Here is a 19,360-nt window from a genome sequence, read left to right as displayed (position 1 = left end):
ACGGCAGCCCGGATGGTATCCCGCCGCCTCCGCCGCCCGCATCGCCGGCCGCCACGTCGCCGCCGATGCCACCTCCGCCACCGGCGCTATTATTCCCGAGGCTCGCCGTTTCCACCACGTGGACGCTCTCCACGGCGATCCTGCCGCGTTCCTTACGGCGCTGTAACGAACAGCAATTAATGTTTATAAGTTCATTAAAGCACTCGCGGCCGCTCGCTAACTGCGACCACCTCTCTGGAGGAGCGGAAGCTCGCCGTCGCCGCGTGATTACACCTGGCTAGAGAATTACGCTATTGTATGTATATGTGTGTCAGATCCCTCGTGTTTGTTTCACATGATGAAGATTTCGTGTCGTTCAAACTCGCGGTGGTCTTGTGCGCCTTGGGTCTGTTTCAGATCCATGACTCGCGAGAAGAAGAATTCTATTTGTGCGAGAGAGAGAGAGAGAGAGAGAGAGAGAGAGAGAGAGAGAGAGAGAGAGAGAGAGAGAGAGAGAGGAGAGAGAGGAGAGAGAGGGAGAGAGAGGGAGAGAGAGGGAGAGAGAGAGAGAGAGAGAGAGGAGAGAGAGGGAGAGAGAGAAAGAGAGCGGGCGTTCGGGGAATATAAAGTCGACTATTCGCGTGAGCGTGGCGTATAAAATTACAGGCAGAAATCAGCCCCGAATTCTATCGTGAATTTTAGATCGCTCGCGAGAGAGCGAGCTTTGAGGAGCTTCCGCGAGAAGATGCATCGCCGGCCCCGACGAATGACAATAAGGAAATTTCTACTGCGCTACGGCAACGGATCAATCTTGCCGATATCAGTGCGATATAGTCGCGTTCCAGTGGCGAAAAGTAATTTACGAGCGCGAGTGGCATCGAGCGACCCTCCCCGCGGACATTTCTACCGGAATTCGTGATGTGGGTACGCGCGCAACATGGATTTTCCATCCATCCGGCCGAGACGATCGCGTCTAATGCGCCGCGAGAGGAAGCGGGGAAAAGCGGGGAAAAGCGGAGCCAGGGCTGCGAGAGTGCATGCGACTTGAACTTTTCTTTACCTCCACGTTGCAAGTTAGATCTCGCGACGCTACGAACGACACGATGAACTCTCGACGAGATCGGAGTCTGTCACCCGGATGATCCGCACGTGGACCAGCCTGGACGAGTCTCGGCTTGAGATCGCTACGATCCGATACAACGGATACGAGCGTCCCCTTCGACGCTCCAATCGGGGAGATCGGAACTCGTAACGGCGAGTGACGCGAGAAATAAAGAAGAGTCGAAATTACAACTGCCCCTCCGGATATTCTATATGCGCTCTATCGCTCGGCGAGTCGATGAGTGTACAATATAGCTCGATTCTTCGTCGCTAGATACCGCGGATCAGACGGAACCTGGACCAAAAAGTATCGGATCAGGATCCGCCAGGAAGCGATGCACCTAGTGCATCGAACATCAACGCGCGCGCCTGTTCTTGGTGCCTTCGCCTTCGCGAACTCGACGAGGGATTAAAGCGTCATAGACTCGTCCGAAGGATCGTCCAAAGGATCGTCCCGGTTCGCAGCAGGAGCTTATAAGAGAAAGAGAGAGAATGAGTGAGTGAGCGAGTGAGTGAGAGAGAAAAAGAGAGAGAGAGACAGAGCGGAAGCAGTTATTCGACGACGTAAGTTCGCGCTTCGTCGAGACCGATCCCCGAACGACGGCCACTGACTGAGCAGGCAGCATCAGGAACCCGACGACGGAGGAGCGGGAAGAAAGGACGAAGAGGAGGAGGAAGAGGAGGAGAAGGAGGGTAGGACGGACAACTCCGGGCGCCTGCGCCACCAATTTTACACACGGTATCACGCGGGTGCACATTATCCACCCCTTCCTACCGAAAGCAGCCCGGTCCACCTAACGGCTCGCTTAGCTACGGAGATAGCTATTGATATTAGCCACGACCACCACGTAGTTACCAAGCCGACAGTTACTGGCTACCTACCGTCCTCCTCCGACGCGTGATTGAAGGGACAATGTTGTTGCGCGACGTAGACGGGATTAATCTCCGCACGTTGTTCCTCGACGAAAATCGCGACACACGGAGACCGCGTTTACCGATTATTATTGCAACGAAATGCCAAAATGGGTCGTTGTTATTGTGTAATTAACCGACGATTAATTAACTCCATACCCGGAGAGAACACTAACAGACTAATATTTTATATTGATGTAGTAAAATTTAAAACAGAGCCGAGGAAAGTTTTAGATTCTGAAAAGTTTGCAGATCCTCCCAAGATCTTAAGATTTTTGCAATTGATTAGGTAACGTTTATGATTGAATTAAACATTATTTTTTTTTTAAGGTGAGAAACTAAGGCAACAATCTGTGAATCTAATTCATTATATCAATGAAAATCTGTGAATTTGTTATATCAATCTCAAGTTAAATATTTCAAAATTCATATAATAATGCATATGAAGAGAAATTGTGCACTATGTACACAATCATTATTACTCTTGTTATATATTTAAGATAATTTATAAAATAATCCATAATTTGCAGCCTCAATTCTCATAATAAATTCTATAATAAATTTATAATTGTTTTCCTCGGTGGAAGATATCTATATAATCACAAAGTATGGAATATTCTGTATAAATATAGTAACATTTCCAATATTCAGTTATTATGCTTTCCTCAACAGCAATTTTGTAAAAATGAATTTTATAGAAGCAAAAAGATCTTATTAAAAGAATGGAGAAAGCTAGTATGAATATCCATTACTGCCATATAGTTAGCACAGTGTGTAAGTGAAAGATAAATTAATTGGATGTATGTACACTATACTTTGCTTAATTTTATCAACACCAATATCGCGATGCTTTAAATTTTAAAATAACTCACCTCACCATCTCCATCATAGTAAACAAGGTAACGTTTGGTTAGCACAAACCACCGTTGCTTGTAATTGACTGGTGTAAAGCGCTTCTTGTTTTGGGACCGTTTTATCATGAATCCTTGCCGAATAACATCCCCATCTTTTGACTCCAGTTTCCCATCTTTCCCAGCCATTACAGATGGGGGGCCACCCTAGCAACAGCAAAAGTAAAAGTTTTATGCATAATAATGGGGCTTCATTGAGAACCAAACATCTCAATGTACAACCTGAGTACACAGAATTACAACCAACACTTTGTTGACACAATGTACCAATCTGATAAACTTTTGAAAAAAATACAAAGCCCTGTGATAGTTGTAAAAATCTATAAGGAATACAAATATATATTCAAATTCTTTATAAGATGGCGTACACTGTGTATCCGGTTTATCCAAAAACACAAAGGATGCAAAACCACTTCTAAATTTAGCATACCGGAATTACTTTTTCCTGTTTTATCACCCGCTTCCTGTCATGCAATTCATCTCACGTGTCAATTAACGAGCAATTATTATTCTCGTTGTTACAGCCAACGATGGCTGCACTTTTGCATAACGACGCGGAACGAAGTTGAAAAAACGCGAGCGGATGTCGCCGAAATCTCGAAGGTGTCAGTACGCTAAAGTGCGAGCAACACCGCGAGGGACACTGTACGCGGTTATTCCAACGTTTGATAATTCGAATTCAACACTCGATCCACCTACACGGGTTTATCGGTCATGCTGGCGGCACTTGGGCGGGATCTAAGCACTTACCATGCAACAGATATACGGCTACTACCTCGCGATTCCGATACTTGTCAAAAACATGACCGGCGCCCAACAAAGAATTCACGTGGAACGGACGCATACACACACCGACAATCTGTCAAACGAGAAGACGTCTCGCGGCGACGTTGGAAATACACGAGATATCAGGAAATGCCACACTACGTCAGTCAACATGACAGTCGGTTCACCATAAGTAAAGAAATGTGTGCGAACAGTGGGACACGACGAGACGACATTTCGACATGTCGACGCCTCGCATAAATACTGCAAAGAAATTTTGCCGAAGATTTCGCTCCGTGGAGCGTACGTGATACCAGCGACTGTTCATCCAAAACATTCGTTGACTCGTGTGACTTGTAACATAACAAAATGGCGGACTAGGGAGCGTTGCTGTCGCGTGTGTTGTTTTGTTTTGTTCTCTGGCTTGCTTGCAAGATGGTTATCCATGTGAGCATACGTTTAAAATATTTGTGTTACATAGAGGAACTTTTGAGAAATTTTTGAGCAGACGTTTGAAAGGGACGAGAATAAACCGCATTGCGACCGGTTTAATTAATGGTTTGTGAGCGAACTGAAGGGATAATTGTTAACGAAAAGCGATCTAACCTGTTTATCTGATACGTTTAGTAACCACAAATTTATCGTCGGCGAATCGAACTGTTGCTCGTCGTTACTCGCTTGCATTAACATCGGATATTAACAAGATATGGCAGCGCCCGAAGCAATACAAGTCAGTTCCTTACCGTTACCGCCCGTTCAATACATAAATTTGTACACGGATGAGAATGTACGTCGTGGTCGGGCTCCACGACCACCACCACCGATCCACGATAGTTATACCATGTTCGGCAATATGTTTAATGCGGACGACACGATCATCAGACCACTAGAGGCTCAGGGAATCAAGAGACTGTATCCGCAACACTTTGATCGTAGGCGCGAACTAAAGAAGCTCAACCACTCTCTGCTTGTAAATTTCTTGGATTTGATAGATTTACTCGTTCAATGCCCCGACAGTCCAAGACGTGCAGAAAAAGTATGTATTCGTACGTGTAATTTGAAAATCAAAACGAAAAGATTTCAAGTAGAAAATTAATATATATAGATTAGTTGTAAACAATAACAAATATCATTCAAATCTGCTCTACTTTTCAGTGTTGATTTATTGAAATGTTGATTTTAATAGATACTAGTTTCAAGGTGTATTAAATTATTTGCACATAATAATAATTGGTATGTTTGTAGGTTGAAGACTTGAGTTTGCTATTTATTCACATTCATCACCTATTGAATGAGTTTAGACCACATCAAGCCAGAGAAACATTACGTGTAATGATGGAACTACAGCGTAGACAACGGCTTGAAACTGCAATGCGTTTCCAAAAACATCTTGAAAAGGTATTTTGATTAATACAAATATAACACAATACAATGTACACAAATATTAATTACTCATGGTTATTGTTATCATTGCGCATGTGTGATATTACAGGTTCAAGAAATATTACAGCATGCCTTACAGATGCTTCCAGACACAGAGCTGGATTCCAAACTTGCAATAAACACAGATGCTATGGAGTCTATAGATAACTTGGGTTTTGAGCAACAAACTGTAGACCCATGTAGTCCGAGCGATCGTATTATGTGTAAAGTGATAGATGATATTATTTCTTCAAATGGACTGTTTTGAAATGTTGCTTTGCTGCAAACAAGGTTGCCAGATGGCCTTGATTTCTGGGATTGTTCCGGAATCTGAGTCTTTCGTTCCGGAAAATCAAAATCTTGACAAAATTAGAATCGTAATATTTATGGTTTTAATCGGCACTAGAGAGAAATGTAAGAGCAATCATTGGGATTTATAAGGACGAAAAACTTGACCTGAGAAACCATTCGTGTAATAAAAAAATAAAAAAGGTCAACTGTATGATTGATGTCTAAACTTCTCTCTGCTGGTACCTAATTCACACATTTATTTGTTGGAAGTAAGCAATGGCATTTCTTAACCGTCTTACCCCTCTATCTATCGAATTTAACTAAACTTCTCCAACAACCTATTTTTCAATCTAAAAAATGTCGCGGAAGTAGTCATTTTGCATCTGGCAACCCTAGCTGCAAAGCATTCACTGGTCTATGAATGGATAAACATACTATAGAGATTGTACATATATATAATAGCAAAATGTGATAAATATATCCCTGGCTTTAATAGATAATTGATATTCAAATAATTTGAAAATTAAGATATTTTTCGGTGAAGATTTAACTCTATTAGAATACAAACATCACTCATATAATCGGTATTCTTCAAATAGAATGATTTTTTCGAAATTAACATTTTATTATTTGTATATTAATGATACATACGTTTGACAAATTATATAACGTATTATAAATTTAGTACGATTGATATTACATATATATTATAGGACATCTAAATTTAACACAATTATACAATATATGATAGATTAGATATACATGTAGACAAACATGCATACAGATTTACCTGCTTGCTCTTAGGATCGACTGTTAAGTCATTTTCTTTTTTTCTTTAACATTATATCATAGTATTTAATTGGGTAAAAAAACACCATATAATGTTAAATAATGTTATTTATTGAAACTAGAAACAAATTCACGAATTGCATTTAACATCAATCTTTTTACATGATAATGATGGATAAGGGAAGGAAGGCAGAACACTTTTTTTCAACTCACCTCGCAAAACAGCAATCACCAGAGAAATACACATATTACATGTCAAAAAAGAAACATAATGTGCAACATGCCTCATCAGCATCTGTAATAAATAGTTATTAATTTATCCAAGTTGTCCGTAGGCCCAAATTCATCCATGGAAGCTCTCTGTAATTAAAAGTGACATGAATTTACAAATAATAGTGTTGGCTCCTTGATTCCCAAATCTCTTGTTAGTATATTTTCTGCAAAAAAAAAGGATAATAAGAGCTGCTCCATTTTATTTATCGAAGAAACATAGACTTATTATTTTTCCCAGTTGAAAAAATTTAATATATGGTTTCTGATTTGTTAAAGCTCATTTGAAAGACATTGTATATCTATTTATATATATAAATATAGAGTATAAAATCACTATCACAACTTTTGCAGAAATGGCAAAAGGAAATTCTACTTATATTGCATCAATATAAGAAATTAGAGAAAGTATGAGTAGAAGAAAGTATGAGAAATTTATCTGACGTTTCTTCGATTAAATTGTTTTTATGCACAGCTGACAGTAGATCCTTCCTACTGATAGTCAGGTCCTGTTAACAGACAATTATTAACGAATATAAAAGTTTGGATATAGGAAGAAAGGTCAATTTAGGAGATGGATATAAGGTTATATTATTGTGCATTCTGTCTGCTCAATTTCTCAACGCGGAAAGAGTTGTCCATTTTTTCCATAAGCTTCTGCAACCACAATATTGTATCAATGATGGTTGTCTCCAAACAGTTGCATGGTTTCAAATTTGAATTTGGCATCATTATGGTATCTTTGCTTATGGATGTCATTATCGGTTTACTTCTATTTCTTCAAATATCAGTTTGGTAAATTTCACACTTTGAAATGTCTTCATTCTTCTCATGAATAGCTCCATCAAAATCGTTATTATTAATTCTTCACACAAAATCGGGTAGTTATAGTATGTCTGTAGCACTATTTTTTTTTATAATTGTGCATTCATATTCTCCTTTGCACAAATCTAATTCATAGTTGTATATAAGTCCAATATATATTTTTGATTTTGGATTGCATTTCATGTTAGAATAATGAAACAATAAAAATACCAGCGTAGTAATCGCCTCTTGCAATCAAGTTCTTCATATAATGCCATATCAATAAATGATTGTAAATTGGACTTTGTTTCTTGCTACACATCTTGAACTTATTAAAAAGACATGGGCCACTACAAATTCCATCTTTTACACTTACAATCATGAATTTTAAGTGTTTGCTTGAAAGCACTTTGTTTCTGCATACAAAACAAACGCTTATATCGTTAGCCCAGTTCCAATTGTTTTCAGTAATTAATTGAAAATTGGTGCTGTAGTTAATAAAAGTTCTTCCGCCATGTACCACGGCCTCTCGACCTATATCCACCTCTTCCTCCGGATCTATTACCCCTAAATCTAACTCGTCCTAAAAATAAAACAAAATCAATGAAATTATATTCATAATTTTATAATCGATCTATGAATTCTAATAAATTAGAATATAGATTATTATATGTAATATAAAAGAATGTAGAATAATAAATTAGAATGCATTTATCAAGCTTTATTAGTGCCTAATTACCATAATTTGATGATATATTTGAACTATATTTTCCACTAGGAGGCGTATATATTTCTCTTTTGTTGTTTTTATCTTCTTTAATACGTTTATTCGTACTACTGTCATTTCCAAATGTAATTGGTGTATGCCTTTTCTGGGTAGAATTCTTTTCGTTCTGAAATATAGTAAAATTAATATATATTAAAGACTAAAGTAAATTTTGTTCATAATTATACTCATTTACAAAACATTTCACACTTATGATTGACTGAAAAAAATTAATTACCTTCTTGTCATTGCAATGTGTTTTCCATGAGAGATGTATAACACTTTTAAAGCTAGGAGGTGAATGAAACAGATCTTTGATTAAGGTATTGATGTTATTGGTTGTCTTCAATGCAACAACTTTCAGTTGATTTTCATCTGATTTCAATTCCTCCTCGGTTTTTCCACCGATAGCTTCTCGCAATTTTTTTATGTAACCTTGTATACCTCTTGCAAAATATTGTAATCTTAATCGGAATTCTTTTAGCTGCTCTGCATCTTTTATCAGAAATTCGGGAGTTTGTTTGCATAGTTTATGAAAAGCGTACATCAAACATTCTACATGACTAAACTGTAGCTTTGGTACATCAGTAATTTCTGCTGCCGGAGGAAGTGGCATATAGGTCTAACATAGAGAAAATAACAAGTAATGATAAATAACAAGGTATAAATACTAGACATTTTGCTGCATAATAATCCTATCGTATTATTCTTGTAACAAGTTACTTACGATGAGAGTATTATAAAGTTGTTGTACTTTATCCTCTGGTTTGTCGATCATACCGCAAAACACGGTTAACTCGGCAAGCAACTTTAATAGTTCCAACTGAATATCTCTACCATCGGGAGAAGTCATCAGAGAGAGATGTGGTAGAACTTGTACGCAAATGTAAGAGACGAACTTTGATGAATCGATTTGCGACTAAAAGGAATATAAATATTTGAGCATTAGTATGAAACATTGTTTATAATATAAAGCCATATAAAGCCATATTAATCAAAATTATTTAATGTTCAAAACAAAAAAAAAATATATATATATACATACACTGAAGAATGGAAGAGCATGTTTAATACATTGGACTAGTCTGTTCCATTGTTCGATATTAGTGTGTTTAAAAGGTATACCCAACTCAGCTTGATCTATTGTGATATAAACTAATTCTTGTTGTCCAGTAACAGTAGATCCTAATCTAGTCCATGCAAGAATCTCCATAATGCTGTGAAATTCGTCAGCAGTTACATCCTGTATAAAAGAAAAGAATATGTAAGTGATAATTAAGAATGTGTATATATTGTGTATATTATATTATGATATAAAAGGATAAATCAACAATTAAAAAGTAATTAAAGAGTATTAAAAAGCAATTAATAACTTTGCAGAATCCTTATAGGATATATATATATATATAGGAAATTGCGGCTAAATTTTTTTGAAAATTTGTTATATGATAGTTTTTGATGTGTAGCTCAAAAGTATCAATACTTTCGAGATATTTGACCTTAAAAGTTTTTGACTTCCAAAGCTTTTGCTGGTCAAAATCCAATGAGTCCTGCATTTTTATTATCCACTTATGCTTAGAATATTTTGTGTACTTATAATTAGGTGGAAACCTTATATTTATTTGTTACTTTTTTTGGCTCTTCTAATCATTGAGCTATTTTTGAAAGATAATTTTGTTTTCGTTCATAACACTTATTACTGATTGCAAATGTTCTTTTCATTATTATAAACCATGTTGTATTTATTAGTACAGGTCATATATAAAAACTTTGTGTTTTATTTGATCATCTATTAAAATTACCATATAGAATTTTCCTATTTTTAAATCAATTTATCAATTAATTTTTCTTAAGTGAATTCGAAAAATAAAGAAATGTTTAGTAGACACGTGAGAATATTATTCTTTACTTAACAGTAAATCTGTGATCTTAGCTTTAAATATTTAATTGTTCTCCATTAATCTCAAAATTCAAACATTGTCAAATTCAAGTGAATTCTTGTACTTATAAAATGATGAATTACCCTAAATTACATTAAATTTCCCCTTTTGAACGCTACAACTCTTATTTGAAACATTTTTTACCAAAATGCCATGTTTTTCAGTTATTATAATATGAAAGTTAAAGTGGGACATACTATGCGTGAATACATCTATACATACACATATACTCTGATATGAATATATTTACAAACAGAATTTCCAACATAGAATTTTATAAGAATTCATCAAGTCTATAAGAATATGTATACATGTACATATATCTATATGTGCGTGTACGCGCGTATATGCCAACACACACATCCGAGTATATTCGTGTTTTCTCACTATGCTGCATAATGTATAAAAATCAAAACTTTAAATTATTGTAGCTCGGAAACTGTTACCTGACTGGGCTCACTGACACTTTTGATTTATACAAGATTATCAAGAATTATCATATAGCAAATCTTCAAAAATTATAGCCGAAAGCAATTTCCCATGAGAATTCTGCGGAATCCTTTATTCATGTTATAATTATTATTATTGTTACTATTAATTATATATAATTAATTGTTATTATTGATTATATATATTACCTGTAATACTTTTTTACATTCGGAAATTAATAAATCTTCCGGTTCCTTTGTTATAACATCATGTCCTATTGCTTTAAGTTTAGTAGCTAAGAATTTAATACAACGTTCTCTTGTTCCATCATCACCATTAATAATTTGACTGAAAAATCCACTTATTGTACCTAAAAATATAAAGTTATATTTATAGTACATAAATGTTACATAAATCATAGTAATTTCATTTTTGAAATTAAAGTCTTTTGAATCCAAATAAGATATCTTGAAAGATACATGTCAACCCTATCAATCATAATGTATTAAAATTTTTACCTTTTGGATCACTCTTTATAAGTGACATAATACTGTTATGTACAACAGCTAATTCCGTAGGATCTTGAGCTTGCAATAATTGTGCTAAGATGTCCGCAATTCTTGCTGTATGTTCTTTATTATCTTTACAAAGTGCAGGTAGATCCTTAATAGCTTGTTTACGAATCTGCAACAAAATATAAAAATGTTATATTTTACTATTCTTACATTATTAATTTAATGAAATATTTTTAGTTAAAAAGGAAACCAAAATGAAAGGTGATTTAAATCATATTAAAAAATTATATATAAATTAATTTGAAGTGTACAAGACATTCTATTTTACTTAGGCGCCCCTCCAAAAACTTTTATTTTTGACTCTAGACAAAATTTTTCAGACAAAAGTTGTTTAGTTTGAAGAACATGATCCTAATATAAGTCGTAAAAAGAAAAAAAGAGTGACAGAGAGAGAGAGAGAGAGAGAGAGAGAGAGAGAGAGAGAGAGAGAGAGAGAGAGAGAGAGAGAGAGAGAGAGAGAGAGAGAGAGAGAGAATTTCAAGAAATTACAATTAATTTCTTAAATGGAACTTAATATTTTCTTCAGATAAAAGTTATAGATTTTGTTGAGAAGTTTTCAAAACACTCCTTAAAATTTTCTTTTGCATAATTTGTTCCAGAAAGATAGAGTTTCAAAATTTACATATTATCGACTCCATATGCAAATTCATGCAAAAGGCTTTAATGATTGTTTATCAAACTCGTTTAATTAATTAATCACTTGTCAAACTTGTTTAATTAATTAATTAAGAATAAAATATTAATGCTTTCTATATGTATATATCTAATGCTTTAATATTGACATATAAATTTAAAATTCTGTGAGAATTTTACCAATTGTTGAGTTTTTCTATTTTTATTTTCAGAAGATTTACTTAGGAACATTCTATAAATTCATATCACATTCACAAGTATTTTTGTTGAAGTTTCATAGCTTATTACCTCAGTTATTCATTAGATTGGTAATTATGGGAGATTATTTCAGCCCAGCCAAAATAGTTAACACGATAAAAATAATATTAAAAGCAACAGAAAGGATGTACACATTAAGTTTCTCAGATAACTTCCAATATGCAAGACTAATAGTTCTGTCCTTAAGTAACTCCTAAGTAAATTATAAAGTTTCATATCTCTGGAGCAGCTTATGCAAAAGACAATTTTGGTGCTATTTTGAAATTATTTCGAGGATTTACAATTTTTATTTGAAGACAAAAATCATGCTCTATTTAAGGAATTAGTTGTTTTTGAAATTTCTTAAAAATGACATTTACAACATGATTTACATTGAAAAAATCACATGTCTTTCTCCAAACCAAACAACTTTTGTCTCAAGCAATTTTTTTAACAATAAAAAATCTAATTTTCTTAATCAAAATTTTTTAACCAAAAGAATTAAAAACAAGAAATAGATTAAATAGGACATCATATATATAAAACTTACAGCTAAATCTTCATCTTCACATAAGTCCAAGTGAGCATCTATAGCTTGATCTGCTAATTTCGGAAAATGTTTGAAAAATCTTGCAATAAATTGCGATGCCAATCGTTTCTCCTTAGGTGAACCTTTAACTGCCGTAAGTATTTCCAAATATTCCTTTTCATGCTGTAAATTCGAAATAAATATAAATATCACATTTTTTAAATAGTTATACTGAATAAAATCAAATAATCGTCCCGTTATTTCGCAATGCTTTACTAGCGCTGATTTATTGCGTGATCATTTACGAAATTTATAGCGTGGCATAAAAAATGCTCGGATGTACATAAGAGACACTCATATATTCTTTTCTCTCGAATCACACCTGAGACACATCTCAAACACGATATAAATTGTATAATATTTAATAGTAAAACAATATCGACTACAAGTAAAGAAATAAATAAAAAATCCAGAATAATATTTCTTCAATTCATGTGTTCGACAAAGTGTGGACATACGACATAACCAATATAAGATACTTACCTGTGCCAATTTGTCTTTAGCATCTGCTAGGATGCCGAAATTTTTGTATAATTTCTCGATACTGTCAGTACTCATGATGAAATTTATGTACAACTCTTTATAGCCGAAAATACGACATACATGCAGAAAATAACTTGGGAGTCACAAATCTAACTGGACGCTAGAGCCGCCGAACACGCTTCAGACGATTAAAATGGCGGTCGGTGAAATAACTTTCTCCGTCTAAACAAGCGCAGACATACCGTATGCAAGATGATGTCACGCATAACAGCTAAGGCCCCTTGCACAATGCCAGGCAACAAGCAATAAGAATAAAAATAGACCAATCACAATCGACTATTACAAGAATAATCTATTGTGATTGATCTATTTTTATTCTTATTGCCTGTTGCCTGACATTGTGCAAGGGGCTTAAGACTAGAATTAAGCCAGCGGCACACGGTGCTTGTTTTCTTGCTGGATGAAAATACTGTGTTCTGATTGGTGCATTTCCATCCATCTTCGGAAAAGTACCAATTAGAACGCAGTATTTTCATCCAGCAAGCAATCCAGCACGAAAACAAGCACCGTGTGCCGCTGGCTTTATATTTAAGATTGTCTTAAGTTTATCTTTAGATGTTGTACAAATCATTTCATTGGCTATGGGGTATCTAACCGGCAATCACAACTGTTTCTAAAGTTCATTCTACAATACGTGTCGTAAGTCGTAAGCCGTAAGAATTGACCAATTATAGCCGATTATTTTTGTAATAATCGACTGTGATTCGCCAATTCTTACGGCTTACAACTTACGACACGTATTGTAGACCAGGCCTAAAACGTCGTCTACAATGGCAGTAAGCAGTAAGAAGTAAGCGTGAACAGTAAAGCCAGCGGCACACGGTACTTGTTTTCGTGCTGGATTGCTTGCTGGATGAAAATACTGCGTTCTGATTGGTACATTTCCGAAGATGGATGGAAATGCACCAATCAGAACGCAGTATTTTCATCCAGCAAGCAATCCAACACGAAAACAAGCACCGTGTACCGTTGGCTTTACTGCCATTGTAGACGACGCTTGACTGATGCACTTGCTCGATCTTATAACATGTAGGACTTCATGTAGGACTTTGAACTTACTGTCTTAAATCGCCACATTGATGTGACTGCTTCTTATAGTTTAATATTACGTGCATTCAAGGACTAAAAGAGAGACACTTAAATTTTTGTAACAATGTTTTCCACTTACCTTAGAGCATTGCGGGCTACTAGCAAGGTGAACATGTTTTCACAAATTCGTTTTTCAATTGTTTCACTATTTAGTACTCGTATGATCTATATCTTGCGTTTATTAATCATTATAACTTCGAAGATAAATTTGAAACCTTTGTATTAGCTATATTTCACTAATTAAACAAGCGCTATAAGGAAATTAATTAGTTTTATTTATTGTATTAATTAAAAATAAAACATAAAATGTAAATTTTGCAGTTAACTTTCAGTTTGATAAGTACTCTTGTCAGCTGAAGCCCCTTAAATTCTTACTAAAGGCATTTAAAAAATACATGGTTAGATAACAGCCTAATTCAAATAGTGAGAATCTAATAGCTAATCATCTTAATGTTTCTTTTTAGTTTGTCCCAGTAGCACGTTATGAGTCCACTTTGGTTATTGCAGAACACAATAATGAGAATCTATTACCTATCACTAGTAATGCACTGACAGCTGCTAAAAAAGTTGGCGGTGATATAACTTTATTAATTGCTGGCTCTAAATGTCAAGCAGTGGCACAAAGTGCATGTAAGGCCCAAGGTGTATCTAAAGTCCTCCTTGCAGATAGTGATGCATTTAAGGGATTCACTCCAGAATCATTGACACCACTTATAATTACATTATGTAACGAACATAAGTTCACACATGTATTAGCAGGTGCAAGTGCATTTGGTAAAGCTTTGCTCCCTAGAGTTAGTATATATAATATATTATTTTATTTTATAACAAAATACTATTTATATGTATTAAATTTGTTAGTTTACATTAATATATAATTTGTATCTTAATTAAAGATTGCAGCTAAATTAGATGTATCTCCAGTAAGTGATATAATTGACATAAAAACATCCGATACATTTATACGTACCGTATATGCTGGCAATGCTATTCAGACCATTAAATCCAAAGACAGTGTGAAAGTAGCAACTGTAAGAGGTACTTCTTTTACATCAGCACCTTTAGAAGGAGGTGATGCTAAGTGTGAAAATGTAGCTACTGATGGTTATACCGCAAATCAAGTACAGTATATTAAACAAGAGCTTAGTAAGTCTGATAGGCCAGAATTGACATCTGCAAAAGTTGTAATTTCTGGTGGACGTGGAATGAAGTCTGGAGAAAACTTTCAGTTGTTGTATACACTAGCAGATAAGCTTAATGCAGCAGTAGGAGCATCTCGTGCTGCTGTGGATGCTGGATATGTGCCAAACGATCTTCAAGTAGGACAGACTGGCAAAATTGTTGCTCCTGTGAGTAAAATTAATTATATATAATTTAAAAGGTTAATTACATAGAATTTTGCTATTATACATATACAATAATCTCACAATGGGTTTAGGATTTATATATAGCTGTTGGAATTTCTGGAGCAATTCAACATCTTGCTGGTATGAAAGATTCCAAGACAATTGTGGCTATTAATAAGGATCCAGAGGCCCCGATTTTCCACGTAGCAGATTACGGACTGGTCGCAGATTTATTTAAAGCTGTACCTGAGCTAACAGAAAAACTGTAGATTATATATTACCCAGATAAACAGATGTATATTCTTATATGATTGATTTTGTTATACTATATTTTATTAGGATACAATAAGGATATGTGTAATTAAAAATTTTATAACAATTTTATCAAAAATTTCCCTTGTCTTTTTATATCCATTTATAATTGTGCAATTAAAATTTTTTAATGTACTTGTTACAGATTAGAACAGTATATTATGTTTAAAAACTAATTTCTTTTGTCTACTTTTATTGATTCTCTGTATTATTTTGCCAATTTTCTTCAGATAATTATAAATTACATACAGCACTTCTCAATCTTTATTCCGTGTGTGATCCTCTCAAATTCAAGTATTATAGTTTTATTTAACTTATCCATTTTACTTCTTTCTCTCCACATTTTTTATTTCACCTGAATATCATATATATAGTTAATATTGTTTATCTCTGCCTCATGCTTCATTGTGTCAATAAAGCTTTTTCATCCCAGTAATTCATTTAAGTTATAGTAATTTGCTTTCATCTTATTTATTATTATACTATACATTCTCTGTCATTTCTTTTTTTCTATACTAAGGGTGTATAGTTTTTTCACTGAAAAAAAATTAACAAAATATTTCTTCTTCCAATTGCTTTTTCTTGTACTATACATTATTGTACTACACATTCTCTGTTATTTCTTTTTTTCTATACTAAGGGTGTACAGTTTTTTTCACTGAAAAAAAATTAACGAAATATTTCTTCTTCTTCCAATTGCTTTTTCTTTTCTTTTGTTTCATCGTTTTTGCTTTGATTTCTTTTTTATATCCTCTTTTAAGTCAATATATAGAATTTTTAATTCTTTTACTACTGCCGCCTTGGTTCTATTTTGATCTGATCAACTTATATTGAGGTTAGTTGGTACTCCGTGTGTATGTAAGCGGTATGAAAATTTCGTTCGGACTTGTGATAAAGTTTGATAGAAATTCATATTATAAAAAATAAAACGACATACCCATGTGAATATAATTGTAAAATTGATAATTTTTCCACAAAGGTATTATATTTGCCTTAGGAAATTAGTCATTTGATTATATTTTGTAAATAAACCGATTATTACAGGTTAAATTTTCTTAAGTTTTGAAAGAACATTATAAAATCTACTTACATTTTCCTTTGTTAAAAAAATATATTACAAAATTTATTTATATGATATTCATTTGTTAAAAAAATATTTAAACAGTTATATTTTCTGTTTTCGCTAATAATTATTCATACTTGTATCATAAATTTAATATACTGAGTTTATATATAGTTTTTATTTTGTACATATGTAAATTAATATAACAAGTTTATCTTTATAGAAAATGCTGAGTATTCGCCAGTGTGTACAGTTTCTAACATCATGTAGTAAAGCTGTCATAAATAAGACAAATGTCCTATCAAGTGTAACAAGGGCAACAAATTTTATACCAATATGTAATTTACATCTTTCTCCTTTGGTATGCAAAAACTTGGCAAACTATAAGTCTCCGACAGGATTTTGTGAATATAATAAGAAAATTTTTCCACCACAAAAACTTGATGAAGAAAGAAGGCTTGCTGTATGTCATATTATGTATAATATTAAATAATTTATCTGTAATAACCAATTATGTACATGTGTTTATTTTTTAGTATGTATGCCATATGAAAGCTAATATTAAATATAGTTTAAAGAATATGTGGTATATTGCATGCTTTGTGAGAGGCATGTCAGTGGATGAAGCTGTGAAACAGTTGAGTTTTATACATAAAAAAGGTGCTGCAATTGCAAAAGAAGTTATCTTAGAAGCTCAACGCTTAGCTGTAGAAGAACATAATGTGGAATATAAAAGTAATTTGTGGGTTGGTGAGTAAAGAAAGTTTAATTTTATTATGCGTGATACTCCGGAACAAAGTTGTAATAATTTGATACCAAGACAACACAAATCTGATTTTGCAGCTGAATCATTTGCTACTAAAGGTGTGGTGATCAAAGGTTTACGGCGACACGCTAAAGTACGTGCAGGAGTAATTCATTACAGATATACCCATTATTTTGTACGCTTGGAAGAAGGGCCACCTCCTAAATATTATTATTTGCCATATCCTAAAAGTGGTGAGGAATTGTTGAACAATTGGTTAGAAAACATGAAGAAGCGTAAAATACCAAATACTTTGTAATTACTGGTATATAGGAAATAATAAACACAGTTACATATGAACATAAAGTTCTTTTTTTATTTTAACATTTTAATTTAATTTCCACTAAGGAATAGATGAAACCTATTACAACTTCAACTTGGTTCTTCTCCAATGTCGTCTCTTTGCATTGTACCTGGAAACAATGGAAACAATGAAAAATCACCGTTAATAATCCTATGAACATTCTACTTGCATAAATATCCATAGTATTTAAAAGATCAACTATGATATCGATATTATAGAAAAGTTATTTTAATTTTATATTATTTTTTTTTACACAAAATTGGGACATTCATATAGATACATATTTGAGATACAACATTTAAGATATATGTTCGCAATGAGTATGCATGATTAAAATATTAAATCTGTATTCGGAAAGATCCAACATCTACGTAAAATTTTAAAATAAAACAAATCTATCAATTAAAATTGAAGGCAGACTTACCGGATAGTATTGCCAGTACGCATTCTAACCCATTGCGGGATCGGTCTGTTTTGCTTCAACTTTTTAGCAAGCTTTCGCTTGATGATAAACGTCTTGTGCGCCGACTGAAACACAAACGAAACCAAATGAAAACTTGTAGATATATTTTGTAAGTATATTTATATGCGAAATAACAAGATGACTATGAAATAAACAGATAACTAACATCGAACTCACCATCGTGTTTGTCGTGAGTTTCGCGTTTCTTGAAAGACCAGCGAGAGACGCGGACGTATTATTGAAGAGCCTAGTATAACTATTTCTATAGAAAAGCACTCGACGTTTCGCTGAACGCACACAGTTTAAAGGCTCGTTTATATGGCTCGCAGGGCGCAGAAATTGACCAATCATAGTCGATCATTTGCCTCACATTCGGGATCTGGCTTTTATAGCTGCATTGCTGAACTGGTGCAATAAGTTAAAATGAGACATGACAACTATATTTTTTCTCACTCTAACTTATTGCATTAGTTCAGCAGTACAGCTATAAAGAACAGATCCTCGATTGTAGACGGGACTTAAATCCAACCACGATTAAAGCCCGTGTCATATTACGGATTGAAGATTAGATTTCGACGAATCAACAAACTTCGCTTTTGATTTGCTTTATTCCGATTGGTCAAATTTCAATCTTCAATCCGCAATCCTTCAATCCGTAGTGTGACACGGGCTTAAGTCCGTATCAGACTACGGATTGGGATTGAATATTGGATTGGAATTTAACCAATTAGGGCTAAGTTTATTATATTTGAGATTATTTTCTTTTTTCCAATTGGTCAAATTTCAATCCAATCTCAATCCCAATCCATAGTCTGATACGGGCTTTAGGTTACTTATTGAAGATTGAAAAGTGTGAATTGAAAATTGATTTTTCTGCTGACTCTATCCTGATTAGTCAAGTTCTTCATCAAAAATTCACATCTTCGATGCAGAGTCTGTTCTTTTTCGAAAAACTTCCAAACTAGTGCAATAAGTTAGAGTGAGAGAAGACATATCTGTTTCACTCTAACTTATTGCGCTAT

The 19,360-nt window shown here is 34.1% G+C and overlaps 6 protein-coding genes across 9 annotated transcripts in view; 3 read left to right on the top strand and 3 right to left on the bottom strand.

The window, feature by feature from the left end:
- Nucleotides 1-4,281, bottom strand: part of Btk29A (tyrosine-protein kinase Btk29A) — a 34,168-nt gene extending 29,887 nt beyond the window's left edge. Inside the window, exons 1-3 of one of the 2 annotated variants that reach the window (XM_011141546.3) lie at nucleotides 3,654-4,281; nucleotides 2,865-3,050; nucleotides 1-160 (exon numbers count right to left, since the gene is read on the bottom strand). The exon at nucleotides 1-160 is cut by the window's left edge and continues 99 nt beyond it. In XM_011141546.3, coding sequence (XP_011139848.1) covers nucleotides 1-160; nucleotides 2,865-3,050; nucleotides 3,654-3,656 — 349 coding nt within the window. In that variant the 5' untranslated portion in view covers nucleotides 3,657-4,281. Of the gene's footprint in view, nucleotides 161-2,864; nucleotides 3,051-3,333; nucleotides 3,352-3,653 lie in introns of those variants that run through there. The other variant, XM_011141547.3, reaches the window with a different exon arrangement.
- A 93-nt stretch (nucleotides 4,282-4,374) lies between these two features.
- On the top strand, nucleotides 4,375-6,350 carry MED7 (mediator complex subunit 7). Its single transcript, XM_011141550.2, has 3 exons — nucleotides 4,375-4,704; nucleotides 4,914-5,066; nucleotides 5,161-6,350. The coding sequence occupies exons 1-3, from the start codon at nucleotides 4,375-4,377 to the stop codon at nucleotides 5,356-5,358; spliced, it is 681 nt and encodes a 226-aa protein (XP_011139852.1). The 3' UTR covers nucleotides 5,359-6,350.
- cass (apoptosis inhibitor cassowary) lies at nucleotides 6,261-12,971 on the bottom strand. Its single transcript, XM_011141543.3, has 9 exons — nucleotides 12,897-12,971; nucleotides 12,375-12,536; nucleotides 10,898-11,063; nucleotides 10,589-10,749; nucleotides 9,056-9,253; nucleotides 8,738-8,929; nucleotides 8,249-8,632; nucleotides 7,984-8,137; nucleotides 6,261-7,827 (listed from the first exon to the last, which is right to left on the bottom strand). Exons 1-9 carry the CDS (start codon nucleotides 12,969-12,971, stop codon nucleotides 7,739-7,741), a joined length of 1,581 nt encoding a protein of 526 aa, XP_011139845.1. The 3' UTR covers nucleotides 6,261-7,738.
- A 958-nt stretch (nucleotides 12,972-13,929) lies between these two features.
- Nucleotides 13,930-15,761, top strand: wal (electron transfer flavoprotein subunit alpha wal). Its single transcript, XM_011141542.3, has 4 exons — nucleotides 13,930-14,151; nucleotides 14,510-14,839; nucleotides 14,942-15,394; nucleotides 15,484-15,761. Exons 1-4 carry the CDS (start codon nucleotides 14,110-14,112, stop codon nucleotides 15,658-15,660), a joined length of 1,002 nt encoding a protein of 333 aa, XP_011139844.1. The 5' UTR covers nucleotides 13,930-14,109; the 3' UTR covers nucleotides 15,661-15,761.
- Nucleotides 15,762-16,429: 668 nt separating this feature from the next.
- On the top strand, nucleotides 16,430-17,865 carry mRpL22 (mitochondrial ribosomal protein L22). Of its 3 annotated transcripts, none has more exons than XM_011141540.3 (4): nucleotides 16,430-16,538; nucleotides 16,990-17,229; nucleotides 17,303-17,516; nucleotides 17,610-17,830. In XM_011141540.3, the coding sequence occupies exons 2-4, from the start codon at nucleotides 16,993-16,995 to the stop codon at nucleotides 17,828-17,830; spliced, it is 672 nt and encodes a 223-aa protein (XP_011139842.1). In that variant the 5' UTR covers nucleotides 16,430-16,538; nucleotides 16,990-16,992. The 3 variants fall into 3 exon arrangements, with proteins under 3 accessions (XP_011139842.1, XP_011139841.1, XP_025159645.1); XM_011141539.3 differs by lacking the exon at nucleotides 16,430-16,538 and adding an exon at nucleotides 16,546-16,682; XM_025303860.1 differs by lacking the exon at nucleotides 16,430-16,538 and having other exon boundaries at nucleotides 16,993-17,229; nucleotides 17,610-17,865.
- Nucleotides 17,809-18,704, bottom strand: RpL39 (ribosomal protein L39). The gene is made up of 3 exons (XM_011141541.3): nucleotides 18,516-18,704; nucleotides 18,300-18,403; nucleotides 17,809-17,984 (listed from the first exon to the last, which is right to left on the bottom strand). Exons 1-3 carry the CDS (start codon nucleotides 18,687-18,689, stop codon nucleotides 17,936-17,938), a joined length of 327 nt encoding a protein of 108 aa, XP_011139843.1. The 5' UTR covers nucleotides 18,690-18,704; the 3' UTR covers nucleotides 17,809-17,935.
- Nucleotides 18,705-19,360: the final 656 nt, after the last annotated feature.

Source organism: Harpegnathos saltator, unplaced genomic scaffold, assembly GCF_003227715.2.
Source record: "Harpegnathos saltator strain DR-91 unplaced genomic scaffold, Hsal_v8.6 scaffold58, whole genome shotgun sequence".
Classification (NCBI taxonomy): Eukaryota; Metazoa; Arthropoda; class Insecta; order Hymenoptera; family Formicidae; genus Harpegnathos; species Harpegnathos saltator.
The sequence above is the reverse complement of the archived record's forward strand: the minus strand, read 5'-3'. Positions and strand labels throughout refer to the sequence as shown.